This window comes from Balaenoptera ricei, chromosome 20, assembly GCF_028023285.1.
Source record: "Balaenoptera ricei isolate mBalRic1 chromosome 20, mBalRic1.hap2, whole genome shotgun sequence".
Classification (NCBI taxonomy): Eukaryota; Metazoa; Chordata; class Mammalia; order Artiodactyla; family Balaenopteridae; genus Balaenoptera; species Balaenoptera ricei.
In genome coordinates, this window is record NC_082658.1 from 48,546,665 (window position 1) to 48,561,211 (window position 14,547).

Genomic DNA, 14,547 nt, shown 5'->3' on the forward strand with positions numbered 1-14,547 from the left:
AGGCTCAGTAGTTGTGGCTCACGGGCCCAGTTGCTCCGCGGCATGTGGGATCTTCCCAGACCAGGGCTCGAACCTGTGTCCCCTGCATTGGCAGGCAGATTCTCAACCACTGCGCCACCAGGGAAGCCCCAGCTTTTGGTTTTATTGATTTTTCTCTATTGGCTTTTTGTTTTCTAATTTCATTGATTTCTACTCTCTTCTTTAGTGTTACTTCCTTTCATTTATTTTTGGTTTTATTTACTTTTCTCTTTCTAGATCCTTAAGATGGAGGCTTAGATTATTGGTTTGAGATCTGTCTTGTTTTTCCAATACAGAATCAGTGTTTCTATGTAAACACTGCATTAGCTGTATCCTACAAGTTTTATGTTGTATTTTTATTTTCACTCAACTCATTCTTTTCTAATTTTCCTTGAAACTTCTTTATTGAACCATGGGTTACTTGGAAAAAAAAAAAGTCTTTATGTGATAATTCCAACATGAGACATCTCAAAATAAATTTTTTTTTTAAGTTATCTTTCTGTTACTGATTTTAAGCTTAATTACACTATGGTCAGATTACTTATTTTATATGAATTGAAAATTTTCACACTTAAGATATGTTTTATGGCTCAGAATATGATCTCTCTGTGGGATTATCATATATGCACTTGAAAAGAATGTATATTCTGTCAGGTGTAGTATTCTGGAAATGTCATTAGGTCAGGTTGATTGGTAGTGGTGTTCTACAGTGTTGTTCTGTGTGTTTTCAGACTACTTTTTCTTTAAATTTCTGAGAGGAGTGTTGAAGTCTCCCAGTATAATTATAGACTTGTCTTACTTCTCTTTTCAGTTGTATCAATTTTGCTTCATTTTATTTGCAGCTCTTTTGTCAGTCAGGTGAATACAAATTTAGGATTTGATAGTGGAATCCTATCATTATGTAATGTCCTTCCTTATCCCTTGGGATTTTCCTAGTTCTGAAGTCTGTTTTGTCTGATATTAATATAGCCACTCTAGATTTCTTTTATTTAATATTTTGCATTTCTTTTAGAGCAGATCTGCTGGGAACGGATTCTCTTAGTTTTCCCTTAGGTAAGAATCTCAATCTCTCTCTCTCTCTTTTTTGGCTTTCATTCCTAAAGAAGGTAGATAAAGGATTCTGTTCTGGGTTGGCAGTTCTTTCCTTTTATCACTTTTAAAAGCTATTATTCTACTTTCTGTGGACTTCATTGTTTTTTATGAAAATCTGTGGTCATTCAAATTTTTGTTTATTTTTGTTTTTTAACATTTTGATTATGATGTGTCTAGGCCTGATTTTCTTTGAATTTTTCCTGTTTGGGGTTTACTGAGCTTCTTGAATCTCTAAATTTATATCTTTTGTCAAATCTGGGAAGTTTTCTGCCATTACCAAGAAAGTTTTTTTTCTCTGCCAATTTATTTTTCCTCTCCTTATATGAATGCCAGTGATGTGAAACTTAGACAATTTGATATTGTCCTGGGAGTCACTAAGGCTCCATTCATTTCATTCAGTCATTTTTTCTTTTCCTCAATTTAGATAATATCATTTGCTCTCTCTCCAAGTTTACTGACTCTTTCCTCTATCATCTATGTTCTGTGGTTGACCCCATGCAATGATTTTTTTTTTAAATTTCTGATACTGTATTTTTCAGTTCTGAATTTCCCATGAGGTTCTTTTTTTTATAGTTTCTCTTTCTCTGCTGAGAATTTGTCTTTTCAGTTGTTTCAAGAGTGTTAACCATCACCTCATTTATTATGATTATAATAGCCGCTTTAACATCTTTATGTGGGGATTTCCCTGGTGGCGCAGTGGTTAAGAATCCGCCTGCCAATGCAGGGGATGTGGGTTCGAGCCCATGTCCAGGAAGATCCCACATGCTGCAGAGCAGCTAAGCCCGTGCGCCACAACTACTGAGGCTGCGCTCTAGAGCCTGCCAGCCACAACTACTGAGCCCGCACACAACTACTGAAGCCCACGTGCCCTAAAGGCCATGCACCACAACTACTGAGCCCACATTGCTACAACTACTGAAGCCCACATAGCCAGAGCCTGGGCTCCACAACAAGAGAAGCCACCAGAATGAGAAGCCCATGCACCGCAACAAAGAGTAACCCCCACTCGCTGCAACTAGAGAAAGCGCGAGCACAGCAACGAAGACCCAACGCAGCCAAAAAAAAAGTCTTTATGTGATAATTCCAACATGCGTCATCTCAGAATAAGCATCTGTTGCTCCTCTTTTCCCTTGTCTTGGACATTTTGAGTATTGTCATTTCTGATTCTGTTACTATCCTCTGGAGAGTGTTGATTTGTTTGTTTGTTTTAGCAGACACCTACCAGTTTAGATGGCAAGTTGTCTCACTTTCTGTGGGTGGTGGCTCTAATATCAGTTCTGTTTACAAAGCCTTTGTTGTGCTCTTTGGATTTGCCCTGCATTGTGCCTCTCAGTGATAGTCCGGGACTTGGGCAGTGGTTTATATCATAGATTAGTTCTCTTTAGCGTAGCCTTTGCTGCACCTCTTTGAGTCTGTTTTACACAAAGGTAAATCATTATTTGTATTGGTTTATACACAGAATTAGGGGATCTCTTTTCCAGCTCTCTCCTCTCCATGATTTCCCCCATACTCTTCAGTTTCCAGTGGCCTTTTTCCCAGTTCCAGAAAGACAGTTTTCTCTCAGAGCTTTTAGACCTCTGCATTGTACAGTTCCCCATAACTGGGGCTGCCCTTAAGTGAAGTGGGGAAAGAAGAGAGAGGAGGAAAAAAAATAATGGGAATTCCCCTAATACTTTTTGGATGACAGAGAGCCTGTTTTCCCAGTTTTTCTGGCTGGAGAGATTGGTTTTCTCATTGGGTTTTTCTATTGCTGGGGCAGTGCAATTCTATGGCTGAGGAGAGAAAAAAGAAAAGACCAAAAGAAGGCATTTCCCCCCACAATCTCCAGATCACAGGGTTCCCTTTTCCTGGTCCTTTGGACAGGGGGAGAATTTCTTTGTTTTCTTGTCAGCACACTGAACATAGTTTTGTAACTGAGGCCACACTTTTCTGTCAGAGACAGGAGATAAAGGAGGAAAATGGAATCAGAAAACTCATGGCCATACCCATTATTCTTCAAGTTTTGACTTCTCTCCCCAGTCATTTGTATTGCCTGTTTATGGCATGTTGATATATATCCTTTGGCCATTTATATTTTGGTGGATTAGGTATTTGCTCAGTGATTTGGATGATATCTCTATCTTTAAGGAATAATAATAACGCTTAATTTTGTGTGCTCCGGATGTTTCAGTTTTTGCGTTCAACTCAATTTTTTGATATACAGATTTTTTTAATGCATTAGTCTTTTGTAAGTTAAAGTACTAATAGCCTTTTGGATGTTCTCTCTAGTTGGAGTATGTATTCTTCTAGTCTAAAAAATATTCTATTTTATTTTTCTCAAATTTAAAATTTTTTTGAATTTTGAAAGTGGTTGCTATAAAAATTCAGGTAATATAGATGTCTAGGTTAACAAGTAATGCTCTTCACAGCCCTACTTTATCAGAGAGAATAATAACATTTTAATACACATCCTTCCATACCTTGTTTATAAATTTGCTATATATATATCTTTTATATATATAAAAATATGTATATATACACATATATTTATATATTTTTTTATATACACATATATATATATATCTTTAAAATTAGTTAATTAATTTTTGGCTGTGCTGGGTCTTCGTTGCGGCAGGCGGGCTTTTCTACTTGCGGTATGTGGGATTTTAGTTTCTGACCAAGGATCGAACCCGGGCCCTCGGCCTTGCGAGTGTGGAGTGTTAACCACTGGACCACCAGGGAAGTCCCTACATATATTTATCTTAGATTTTAAGACATTTATTTAATTTTTTAAAGTTATTACTTTAATTGAGGTATAATATACATAAAGGCATCTATTTTAATATAGTTGGAGTTTTGACAAGAGTAATTCACTGCTGCAGTCTAATAGAAGATTCTATTACCCCAGAAAGTCCTTGTGAGCCCTTTTGTGGTCAGTTCCCCTTTTCTTCCCCCAACTGGCCCCAAACAACCGTGACTCTGTCGCAATACTAGTTTTGCCTATTTGAGAATTTTTCAGGAGAATCATACAGTTTTTACTGTTTGGTTTCTGGCTTTTTTTGCTGGAGCATAATGCTTTTGAAATTCACCTGGGTTGCTGCATGGATCAGTAGTTTTATTCCTTTTTATTGCTGTGAAAAGAATTTCATTGTGAGAATATATCACAATTTTATTATACATATATTTGTTGATAGACGTTTGTATTATATGCAGTTTTGGGCTATTATGAATAAAGCTGCTGTGTATAAGTCTTTTTGTGTGCCTTTTGTTTTCATTACTTTTGAGTAAGTGATAACTAGTTAAGGAACTGTTCCATCACATAATAAATGTTTATTTAACTTGATAAGCATCTGTTAAACAGTTTTCCAGAATGGTTGTATCATTTAAAATTCCCATCCACAATGTAATGAGTTCCAGTTCTTCACTTTGTTTTTTTTGATCTTTTTATTTTTTTGGACATCTGCATGGCTTATGGGGTCTTAGTTCCCTGACCAGAGATTAAACCTGGGCCCCCTGCAGTTGGAAGCGAGGAGTCCTAAGCACTGGACTGCCAGGGGATTCCCCTAGTTCCTCACTGTGTACATTTATCATTTCTTATATTTTGTATAAGTATTTTTGATATGGATTCTTTAAGTGGGATTTTTGTGTGAAATGGTAAGTGCATATTTGATTTTGCTAGATTTTTCTCCACAGGTTTTGTACTGTTTTTGCATTACCACTGCTACTATATGAGAGTGCATATTTCTCTTCCACCCCACCACCAGTGTGTGGTGAATTTTTGTCATTCTCATAGGTACAAAATGAAATCTTAGGATAGTTTTTTTTTTTTTTTTTTTTTTTTAATAGCTACTTTATTATTTATTTATTTATTTTTGTTTGTGTTTGGGTCTTCGGTTCGTGCGAGGGCTTTCTCTAGTTGCGGCAAGCGGGGGCCACTCTTCATCGCGGTGCGGGGACCGCTCTTCATTGCGGTGCGCGGGCCTTCTCACTATCGCGGCCCCTCCCGTTGCGGGGCACAGGCTCCAGACGCGCAGGCTCAGTAGTTGTGGCTCACGGGTCCAGCCGCTCCGTGGCATGTGGGATCTTCCCAGACCAGGGCTCGAACCCGTGTCCCCTGCATTAGCAGGCAGACTCCCAACCACTGCGCCACCAGGGAAGCCCCTTAGGATAGTTTTAATTTGTATTTCTTATACTTTGAGTGATGTTGAACGTATTTTCATAGATTTCATGGTTGTTTCTTTTGTTTCTTTCTTTTTTTTTTTTTTTTTTTTTCTTTTCTGTGAACTACCCATATCTCCTCCGGGTTGGTGGTGGTGGTGGTGGTGTTTTCTTGGGGGGGGGGGGTGTGTGTGTGCTGTTTTTAGAAACTACATATTAAGAATGTAAGAATGTCAGGTTATTGTCTTGTTTTTTTGAAATTCTTTACATATTAGGAATACTAACCCTTTGTAAACGTAAGTTTCAAACATTTTTTTTCCAAGTTTATCCTTTGTCCTTTTTGTCTGGAGTGTCTTTTTCCATGGCCCCTCCTCCGAAGTTTTTTTTTTTTTATCCTGTTAAATATATCAGTCTTTTTCCTTATTGTTCTGGATTTGGATCATAGTTAGGAAAGTTTCTTCATTCCCTGATTACAGAGGAACTTACATTTCCTACTAGTACTTATATAGTTTCATTTTTCTAATTTTTGCATTTCTGACCCATATGTAATTCTGATATTTAGTTTGAGGAACAGGTGTTATTTTATTTTTTTCCAAATAGCTATTGGGGTCTCCCAACAACACTTACTTTTATCAAATACTTTTTTTTCCTCATTGATTTGAGAGGTTTGTTTAAGCCATTTAGCAGTAATGGTTATATAAGGTATGTGATAGGGATATCATTATATAATTTTTATAATTTTTTCCGAATGGGTTCTTAGTTTTCTTAACAAAATTTATTTCTTCTCCTTTAATTGTATTCTAAATTCCGAGATACACATACATGGGTTTGTTTCTGGACTCTTTTAGATTAATGATTTACTTGTCTTATTTTAACATTCTACTGATAGCAATAGATTTGTATTATCTTTTGGTATTTGGTACAGCAGATTTTCCAGTTCCTTCATTTCTTTTTTCTCTGATTTTCTGGAGGGTGCTGTCCTTATGAATTTACTCTGTTTCTCTACTATTAACTTTAATATTTCGTATATCATACTCTCATGTATACTATTTGGTAAACATTTGTGGAAGCGAAATCATTTTAAGGGGTGTTAAAGAAGAATTAAGTATTCTTTTAGTTCAACAAATATTTATGTAATATTAACTGTCGGAGGTATGGTGTAGGATGTAGACAGGTAATATAAAGATGAATGAGACACATTGTGCCTACCTGTCTAGTTAAAATTTTAAACATTACATTTAATCTAAATCTTGAAAGATTTTGAGTGGGAATTCGTTAGGCAGATAGGAATATGCAAATCCTGGAACTGGTTAGAGAATTTTAATGTAAAATAATTCTTGTAATAAAGGTACTATAACTTGATCATTCAGAGTTCTTAAATAAGTCTTAAGTAACACTGCAGGTTTTTTAAAAACAGGTGGATTAATTGAATAATAATACTTTTTATGGAATTTAGTTCAATCTTCTACGATCACATATTCTTAGAACTATAATTGAAACACTTTGCAGGGAACTTGCAGAGCAGGAAAATTGGTAAATGTATATGGGGCAGCCTAGAAAGTGTGTTAGAAATGAAATACAAGTTAATAATTTAAATGTTTTTATTGCAGTGGAGTGTTAATTTAAGGAGGTACAAAAGACATGTAAATATGTTTTATGTAGTTACAAAGAAGTTTTCTACCAAGAATTAAAATTGGTTCAGCTGACTTCACTAAAAATGAGACCAGTAGTTACCTGCTTAAAAGTTGTGTGAAGTGGGGGAGAATTGACTAGAGTCTAATGAAATCAATTAGGAGGCAAATGAAATACATTTTGGAGGGTTTTCTTTTTTTTTGATTGGTGAATTTATTTAGGTTAAAATAGCTGACATTTAATATAGTGCTTACTATGCCTGAGTACTAGTCTATGCTTGTATTTATTAACTCATTTAACCTTCAGAACCACTGTATTAGGTAGGATATTATTTTCGCTTTACAGATTAGGAAAATAAGGCTATTCAAGTTCACAGCTTATAAATAGTGTTGCCAGGATTCATATCCAGGTAGTAACATTCCAGAACCTAGGTTCTGAAGTTTCTCAGTAATGACAGCCATTTTTTAAATTGGGTATCTGATATAGAGGAACTGATAGCAGAACCACCAGGGAATTTATTGGTTATCTGTAATGTCTACTTATCTAATGAAGCAGATTTGATAAAGGCCATATTTTAATGTGAGTCAGGTTTACAGGGGAAGCAGTTGTCTTCATTAAATTCATTACTTTCTCCCACTGCATTTTTCTTTGGAATGTTTGTGTTAGAGTTGATTGAACACTGGCATACGGTATCTGAAAGGAAAAGAAAGACAGCTAACTGAGTTAAATTCTTTGTGTATTTTCTTATATTTGAAAATCATTAATAGATGGGAATCTTCCTGTTGTTAGAAACCTATTACGGGTACATCTTAAATTGTCATGCATGTTTTTTTAATGGTCTGTGTGTTCTATTATCTTGTCTGCCAATGGGCTCACTACCTCAGAATTAGATAAGGATTAGATAAGCCTTCCAAGATATAAAGATTTATTTAATATTTGAAAGTATATGTATGGTAAAACTTACCCTGTGTATATAGTAGGACTCATTTTTTTAAGCACCACAGGTGATTGTGATGATGAGCCAGATTTAGGAACTACTGCACTAGTAGATCACACTTCCTTCTCAGTGAAATTCTAGGCCTGAGAGAATTTTATATATGCTATCAGAAAATGATCTTATACTAATTATTCTTAGCACCTTTTGGTTTTCCTGACTTTTTTCTTTTCTTATTTCTCTACAATAGTTTATGCCAGCGTGGCTTCATTCATACAGATGAACCAAGGATTGGGATAGCAATATAAAATTAGAATCAGACAGCTGATTGCCCAGCAGGATGCCATCAACTAACCGTGCGGGCAGCCTGAAGGACCCTGAAATTGCAGAGCTCTTCTTCAAAGAAGATCCAGAGAAGCTCTTCACAGATCTCAGAGAAATTGGCCATGGAAGCTTTGGAGCAGTGTATTTTGTAAGTGTTAAAGGCTTAATGTCAGTGACCAGGATTTACTCAAAATCCAGTCCTGGCAAAATGAAAAACAATAACATAAAGAGACAGACAGAGGCCATAGTCCATTTTATAGTCACTTGCATATGTGTGTGTGTGTGTATAATATGAAAATAGCTTTATTTATTGAGTTTCTTGGATTATTGAAAAAATGGAAACGAATATTATTTTGCTTTGACTTAGTGTTTAGAATTTTTAGCACACTGTTTTTAGGAGTCACATGACTTGCATTGCTATAGAATTAAATATTGCAGAACACTGACTTCTGTAAAGTTCCATACGGAGTGAGTTTTAGTTTTGTGGAAATCTAGGATTATTATTTGGCAGAAGGCTATGTACCAAAGTTTTTTTTTCTTGTGTGCGTATGTGTGTTTTTTTTTTGTTTGTTTTTTGTTTTTTTAAATTAATTAATTTATTTTTGGCTGTGTTGGGTCTTCGTTTCTGTGCGAGGGCTTTCTCTAGTTGCGGCAAGCGGGGGCCACTCTTCATTGCGGTGCGCGGGCCTCTCACTATCACGGCCTCTCTTGTTGCAGAGCACAGGCTCCAGACGCGCAGGCTCAGTAATTGTGGCTCATGGGCCTAGTTGCTCCGCGGCATGTGGGATCTTCCCAGACCAGGGCCCGAACCCGTGTCCCCTGCATTGGCAGGCAGATTCTCAACCGCTGTGCCACCAGGGAAGCCCCGTATGTGTGTATTTTGTACTTAAAAAAACCCAGAAAACACCAGATTTGCCATTTTAACCATTTTTAAGTGTACAATTTGTGGCATTAATTATACTCACAATGTTTACAACCATTATTACCACTATCTATTTTCAAAACTTTTTCATCACCCCAAACAGAAGCTCTGTATCTATTAGCAATAACTCCTCATTTCCCCCTCTGCCCAGCCGGTGGTAACCTCTAATCTACCTTTTGTCTCTATGAATTTGCCTAGTCTAGATATTTCATATAAGTGGAATCATACAATATTTGTACTTTCATGTATAGCTAATTTCACTTAGCATAATGTGTAGCATAATCACTTGGTGGGTCTTTGATGTTGTAGCATGTATCAGTACTTCATTCCTTTTTATAGCTGAATAATATTCCATTTGTATATACCATGGTTTGTTTATCCATTCATCTGTTGATGGGCACTCGATTGTGTCTACCTTTTGCCTATTGTGAATAAATGCTACAGTGAACATTGGTGCACAAGTATCTGTTTGAGTCCCTGTTTTCAAATTTTGGTATGTACCTAGAAGTGAAAATACTGAATTACATAGTAATTCTATGTTTAACTTTTTGAGGAACTGTCAAACTGCACCAGAGTGGCTGCTTCATTTCCATTCCCATCAGCAGTGTACCAGTGTTCCAATTACTTCATGTCCTTGAAAATGCCTATTATTGTCTGTTATTTTGATTTTAGCCATCCTACTAGGTCTGCAGTAGTATCTTGTAGTTTTGATTTGCATTTCCCTAATGACATATGTCGAGCATTTTTTCATGTGCCTATTGGCCATTTGTGTATCTTCTTTGGAGAAATGCCTGTTCAAGTCTTTTGCCCGTTTTAAAAGTTGGGTTTTTTGTCTCTTTGTTGTTGAGTCGTAAGGGTTCTTCATGTATTTTGAATATTAAATTATTGGATACATGATTTGAAAATATTTTCTCGCATTCTGTAGTTTATCTTTTCTCTTTCTTGATAATGTCATTTGATATACAAAAGTTTAAACTTTGAATGAAATCCAGTTTATCTATTTTTTCTTTTGTTGCTCATGCTTTTGCTATCATGTCTAAGAATTCATAGCCAAATCCAAGGTCATAAAGATTTACCCCTGTGTTTTCTTCTAAGAGTTTTATGGTCTTAACTCTTCTATTTAGGTAATTGATCCATTTTGAGTTAATTTTTGTATATGTTGTGAGGTGGAGGTCCAACTTCATTTTTTGCATATGGAAATCCAGTTGTCCCAGTACTATCTGTTGAAGAGACTGTTGTTCCCCACTGAATTGTCTTGACATCCTTGTCAAATCACTTGGCCATATTGTATACATTTATTTCTGAACTCTCTGTTCTATTCCATTTGTCTTTATGCTAGTACCACACTAGCATACTAGCATTTTTATTTTTTTTTTTACTAGCATGTTTTGATTACTGTAGCTTTGTAGTGAGTTTGAGATCAGGAATAACTTTATTATTCTCTTTAAGGACAGTTTTGGCTATTTGGGACCCCTCCCAATTCCATATGAATTTAAAGACTAGCTTTTCCATTTCTGTGAAAAAGCCTGTTGGAATTTTGATAGGGATTGTTTAAATCTGTAGATCATGTTTGGTAGTATTGGCATCTTAACGATATTAAGTCTTACAATCCATGAACGCAGCATGTCTTTCTAAACATTTATTTAGGTCTTATTTAATTTTGTTTAGCAATGTTTTGTACTGTTCAATGAACCATGTTCTGATGAACCTACATTGACGTAGCATACTCATCATAGTTTATATCAGGGTTCATTCTTAGTCTTGTACATTCTTTGGGTTTGGACAAATGTATAATGACAAGTATCATTATAGTATCATATAGAGTATTTTCACTGCCCTGAAAAAAGCTCTGTGTGCAGGTTTTTGTGTAGACGTAAGTTTTCAGTTCCTTTAAGCAAATACCAAGTGCTATTGCTGGATAAGTAAGAGTATGTTTAATTTTGTAAGAAACTGCCAAACTATGTTCTGAAGTGGCTGTTCCATTTTGCATTCCTACCAGCAGTGAATGAGAGTTCCTGTTGTTCCACATCCTCACCAACCTTTGGTGCTATCAGTGTTCCAGATTTTGGCCGTTCTAATTAGTGTGTAGCGTTATCTCATTGTTATTTCCATTTCCCTGATAATATATGATGTGGACCATCTTTACAAATGCTTATTTGCCACCTGTATATATTCTTTGATATATACAGATATATACCTGATATATAGACCTCTGTTAAGGTCTTCGGCTCAATTTTTTAATCAGGTTGTTTTCTCATTTAAGGGCTTTTCTTTTTTGGGAAATTTTTGATGACTTATTCAATCTCTTTACTAGTTATAGTAAGTAATAATAATAATAAGTAATACTATTCAGGTTTTCTATTTTTTCATCCTTTAGTCTTGGTAGGTTTTGTTTTTAGGAATTTGCCCATTTTGTCTAATTTGTTTGCATAGTACTCTTATAATCCTTTTTATTTCTGTAGAATCAGTAGTAATGTTCCCACTTCCATTTCTAATTGTAGTAATTTGGGTCTTCTCTTTTTTCTTAGTCTGTGTAGGTAAAGGTTTATCAATTTTGTTGATCTTTTTGAAGAACCAGCTTTTGATTTCAATGATTTTCTCTATTTTTTGATTCTTTCACTTATCTCTGCTTTAATCTTTATTATTTCCTTCCTTCTGCTAGCTTTGAGTTCAGTTTGTTTTTCTTTTTCTGGCTTTTAAGTTGTAAAGTTAGGTTGTTAATTTGAGATCTTTCTTGTTTTTTTAATGTGTTTATAGCTATAAATTTCCTCCTGAGCACTTCTTTCACTTGGTTCCATAAGTTTTGGTATGTTGTATTTTTGTATTAATTCAGCTCTCAGTATTTCTAATATGCCTTGTGACTTCTTCTTTGATACATTGGTTGTTTAAAAGTGTGCTGTTTAATTTTTACAATTTTGTGAATTTTCCATTTTTCCATTTTCATTATTGATTTCTGACTTTATCCCATTGAGGTCAGAGAAGATACTTTGTATGATATCTATCTTTTAAAATCTACTGAGACTTGATTTTTGGCATAACATATGGTCTGTCCTGAAAAATGTCCCATGTGCACTTGAGAAGACTGTATTCTATTGTTGTGTATAGAATGCATATTCTGTTAGATCTAGTTGGTTTATTGTGTTAAGTCCTCTATTTCCCTGCTTATCTTCTGTCTGGTTGTCCTCTCCTTTATTATGAGTGGGTTATTGAAGTCTCCAACTATTATTGTAGAACTGTATATACTTACTTATCTGTCCATAGGTGTGTAAATGTTTATAATTGTTATACCTTCTTGCTGTAGTGAACCTTTATTAATAAATAATGTCCTTCTTTGTTTTTTATAACCTTTTTTGATTTAAAGTCTTTTGACTTACAAGTCTTTTTGTGGACCCAATCTTTCATTTCTTTTAAGTAAATACCTAAGATTTGTTGGAGTTGTTGGATCATAGGGCAGGTGTATGTTTAGTTCTATGCCAATTGCCAGACTTTTTCACTAAGTAGAAAGTTTACATTCCCATCTGCAGTGTATGAGAATTCTTTTTGCTCCATATCCTTGCCAGCATTAGATATTGACAGTCATTTTAATTTGAGTTATTCTGGTGGGTGTGTAATTGTATTTCAGTTAGGTTTTAATGTACGTTTCCCTGCTGATTGATGATGTTGAGCTCTTTTTCATAGACTTAATGATCATTCACGTATCTTTGGAAGTATCTGTTCAAATATTTTGCCCATTTTTTGAAAATTGGGCTTTCTTTTTAAATTGAGTTTGTAGAATTTCCAGGATACTTGGTCAATCAATATATGTTTTGTGAATATTTTCTTCTAGTATGTGCACTGGAAAATTATATATATTCTGCAGTTTATTGGGTGTGATTATCTATGTATGTCAAGTAGGTAACATTTGTTGGTTATATTCTTCAGATCTTTTGGGTCCTTTCTGATTTTACTAGTTTGTTTTTGGTCTGTGTGTTCTATCAGTATTTAAAAATCTCCACTGATAGTGGATTTATCTATTTTGCTTTTTAGCTGTATCTTGTTTTACTTTATACATTTCTGACCTATGTTACTGGGAATGTACAAATTTAGGATTATTGTATCTTGTTGAATTGTCCCATTATCATTAAAATTCCACTCTTTACCTTTCTTAGTATTTCTTGCTTTAAAATCTACTTTGATATTAATGATAGCTTTCTTTGGCTAATGCTTATGTAGTGTATTTCTTTTTCCTTTTCATTTATTATTTCTGGAACTTTATTCTAAAGTATTTCTCATCTTTGTTGTTTTTTCCTCCACGAATTTTTTTCCACTTTTATTGTGATATAATTGACATATAACATTGTGTAAGTTTAAGGTGTACAGCGTGTTGATTTGATACATTTATATATTGCAAAATGATTACTACTATATCATTAGCTAACACCTCCATCCCGTCACATAATTACCATTTCCTTTTTGTAGTGAGAACATTTATGATCTACTCTTTTAGCAGCTTTCATGTATATAATAAAGTATTATTAGTTGTAATCCCCATGTTGTACATTAGATTCCCAGAATTTGTTAATCTTATAACTTGTACCCTTTGATCATTATCTTCCCTACCCCCAACCCCTGGTAACCATCACTCTATTCTCTGTTTCTCTGAGTTCAGCTTTTTTAGATTCCACATATAAGTGATAATAAACAGTATTTGTCTTTCTCTGTCTTACTTATTTCACATAGCATGACGCCCTCATGTTTCATCCAGGTTGTTGCGAACAGCAGAATTTTCTTCTTTTTCATGGCTGAATAATATTCTGTTGTTTGTATGGGCACACACTGCATCTTCTTAATCCATTCCTCCTTTGATGGACACTTCAAGATATGGTTGTTTCCATGTCTTGACTATTGTGAATAATGCTGTGATGAACATGGAGGTGCAGATATCTCTTCAAATTGCAATTCCCATTCATTTGGGTATATATCCAGAAGTAGGATTGCTGGATCATATGGTAGTTCTATTTTTAATTTTTTGAGGAGCCTCCATACTGTTTTCCATAGTGGCCATACCAGTTTATGGCCACTGCACACTCTTGCCAACACTTGTTATCACTTGTCTTTTTCATAATAGCCATTCTGACAGGTGTAAGGTGACATATCATTGTGGTTTTGATTTGCATTTCCCTAATGATTAGTGATATTTTCATGTACCTGTTGACATACGTCTTCTTTGAAAAAATGTCTATTCAGGTCCTCTGCCTATATTTTAATTAGGTTGGTTTTTTGTTTTTGTTTGTTTTTTGCTATTGAGTTTTATGAGTTCTGTATATATTTTGGATATTAACCCCTTATCAGATACATGATTTGCAGATATTTTCTCCCATTCCATAGATTACCCTTCCATTTTGTTGATTGTTTCTTTTGCTGTGCAGAAGCTTTTTAATTTGATGCAGTCCCACTTACTTAATTTTGCTTTTGTTGTTTGTGCTTTGGGTGTCATATCCAGAAAATT

At 35.0% G+C, this 14,547-nt stretch overlaps 1 protein-coding gene across 5 annotated transcripts in view; it reads left to right on the forward strand.

The window, feature by feature from the left end:
- Window positions 1–14,547, forward strand: part of TAOK1 (TAO kinase 1) — a 231,247-nt gene that overhangs the window by 115,933 nt on the left and 100,767 nt on the right. For all 5 annotated transcript variants that reach the window (XR_009499757.1, XM_059908929.1, XM_059908931.1 and 2 more), the window contains one exon: window positions 8,064–8,285. Coding sequence is in view for 4 of the 5 variants with exons in the window: in XM_059908929.1 (XP_059764912.1) it covers window positions 8,154–8,285 (132 nt within the window). In the remaining variant the exon portion in view is untranslated. The remainder of the gene's footprint in view (window positions 1–8,063; window positions 8,286–14,547) is intronic.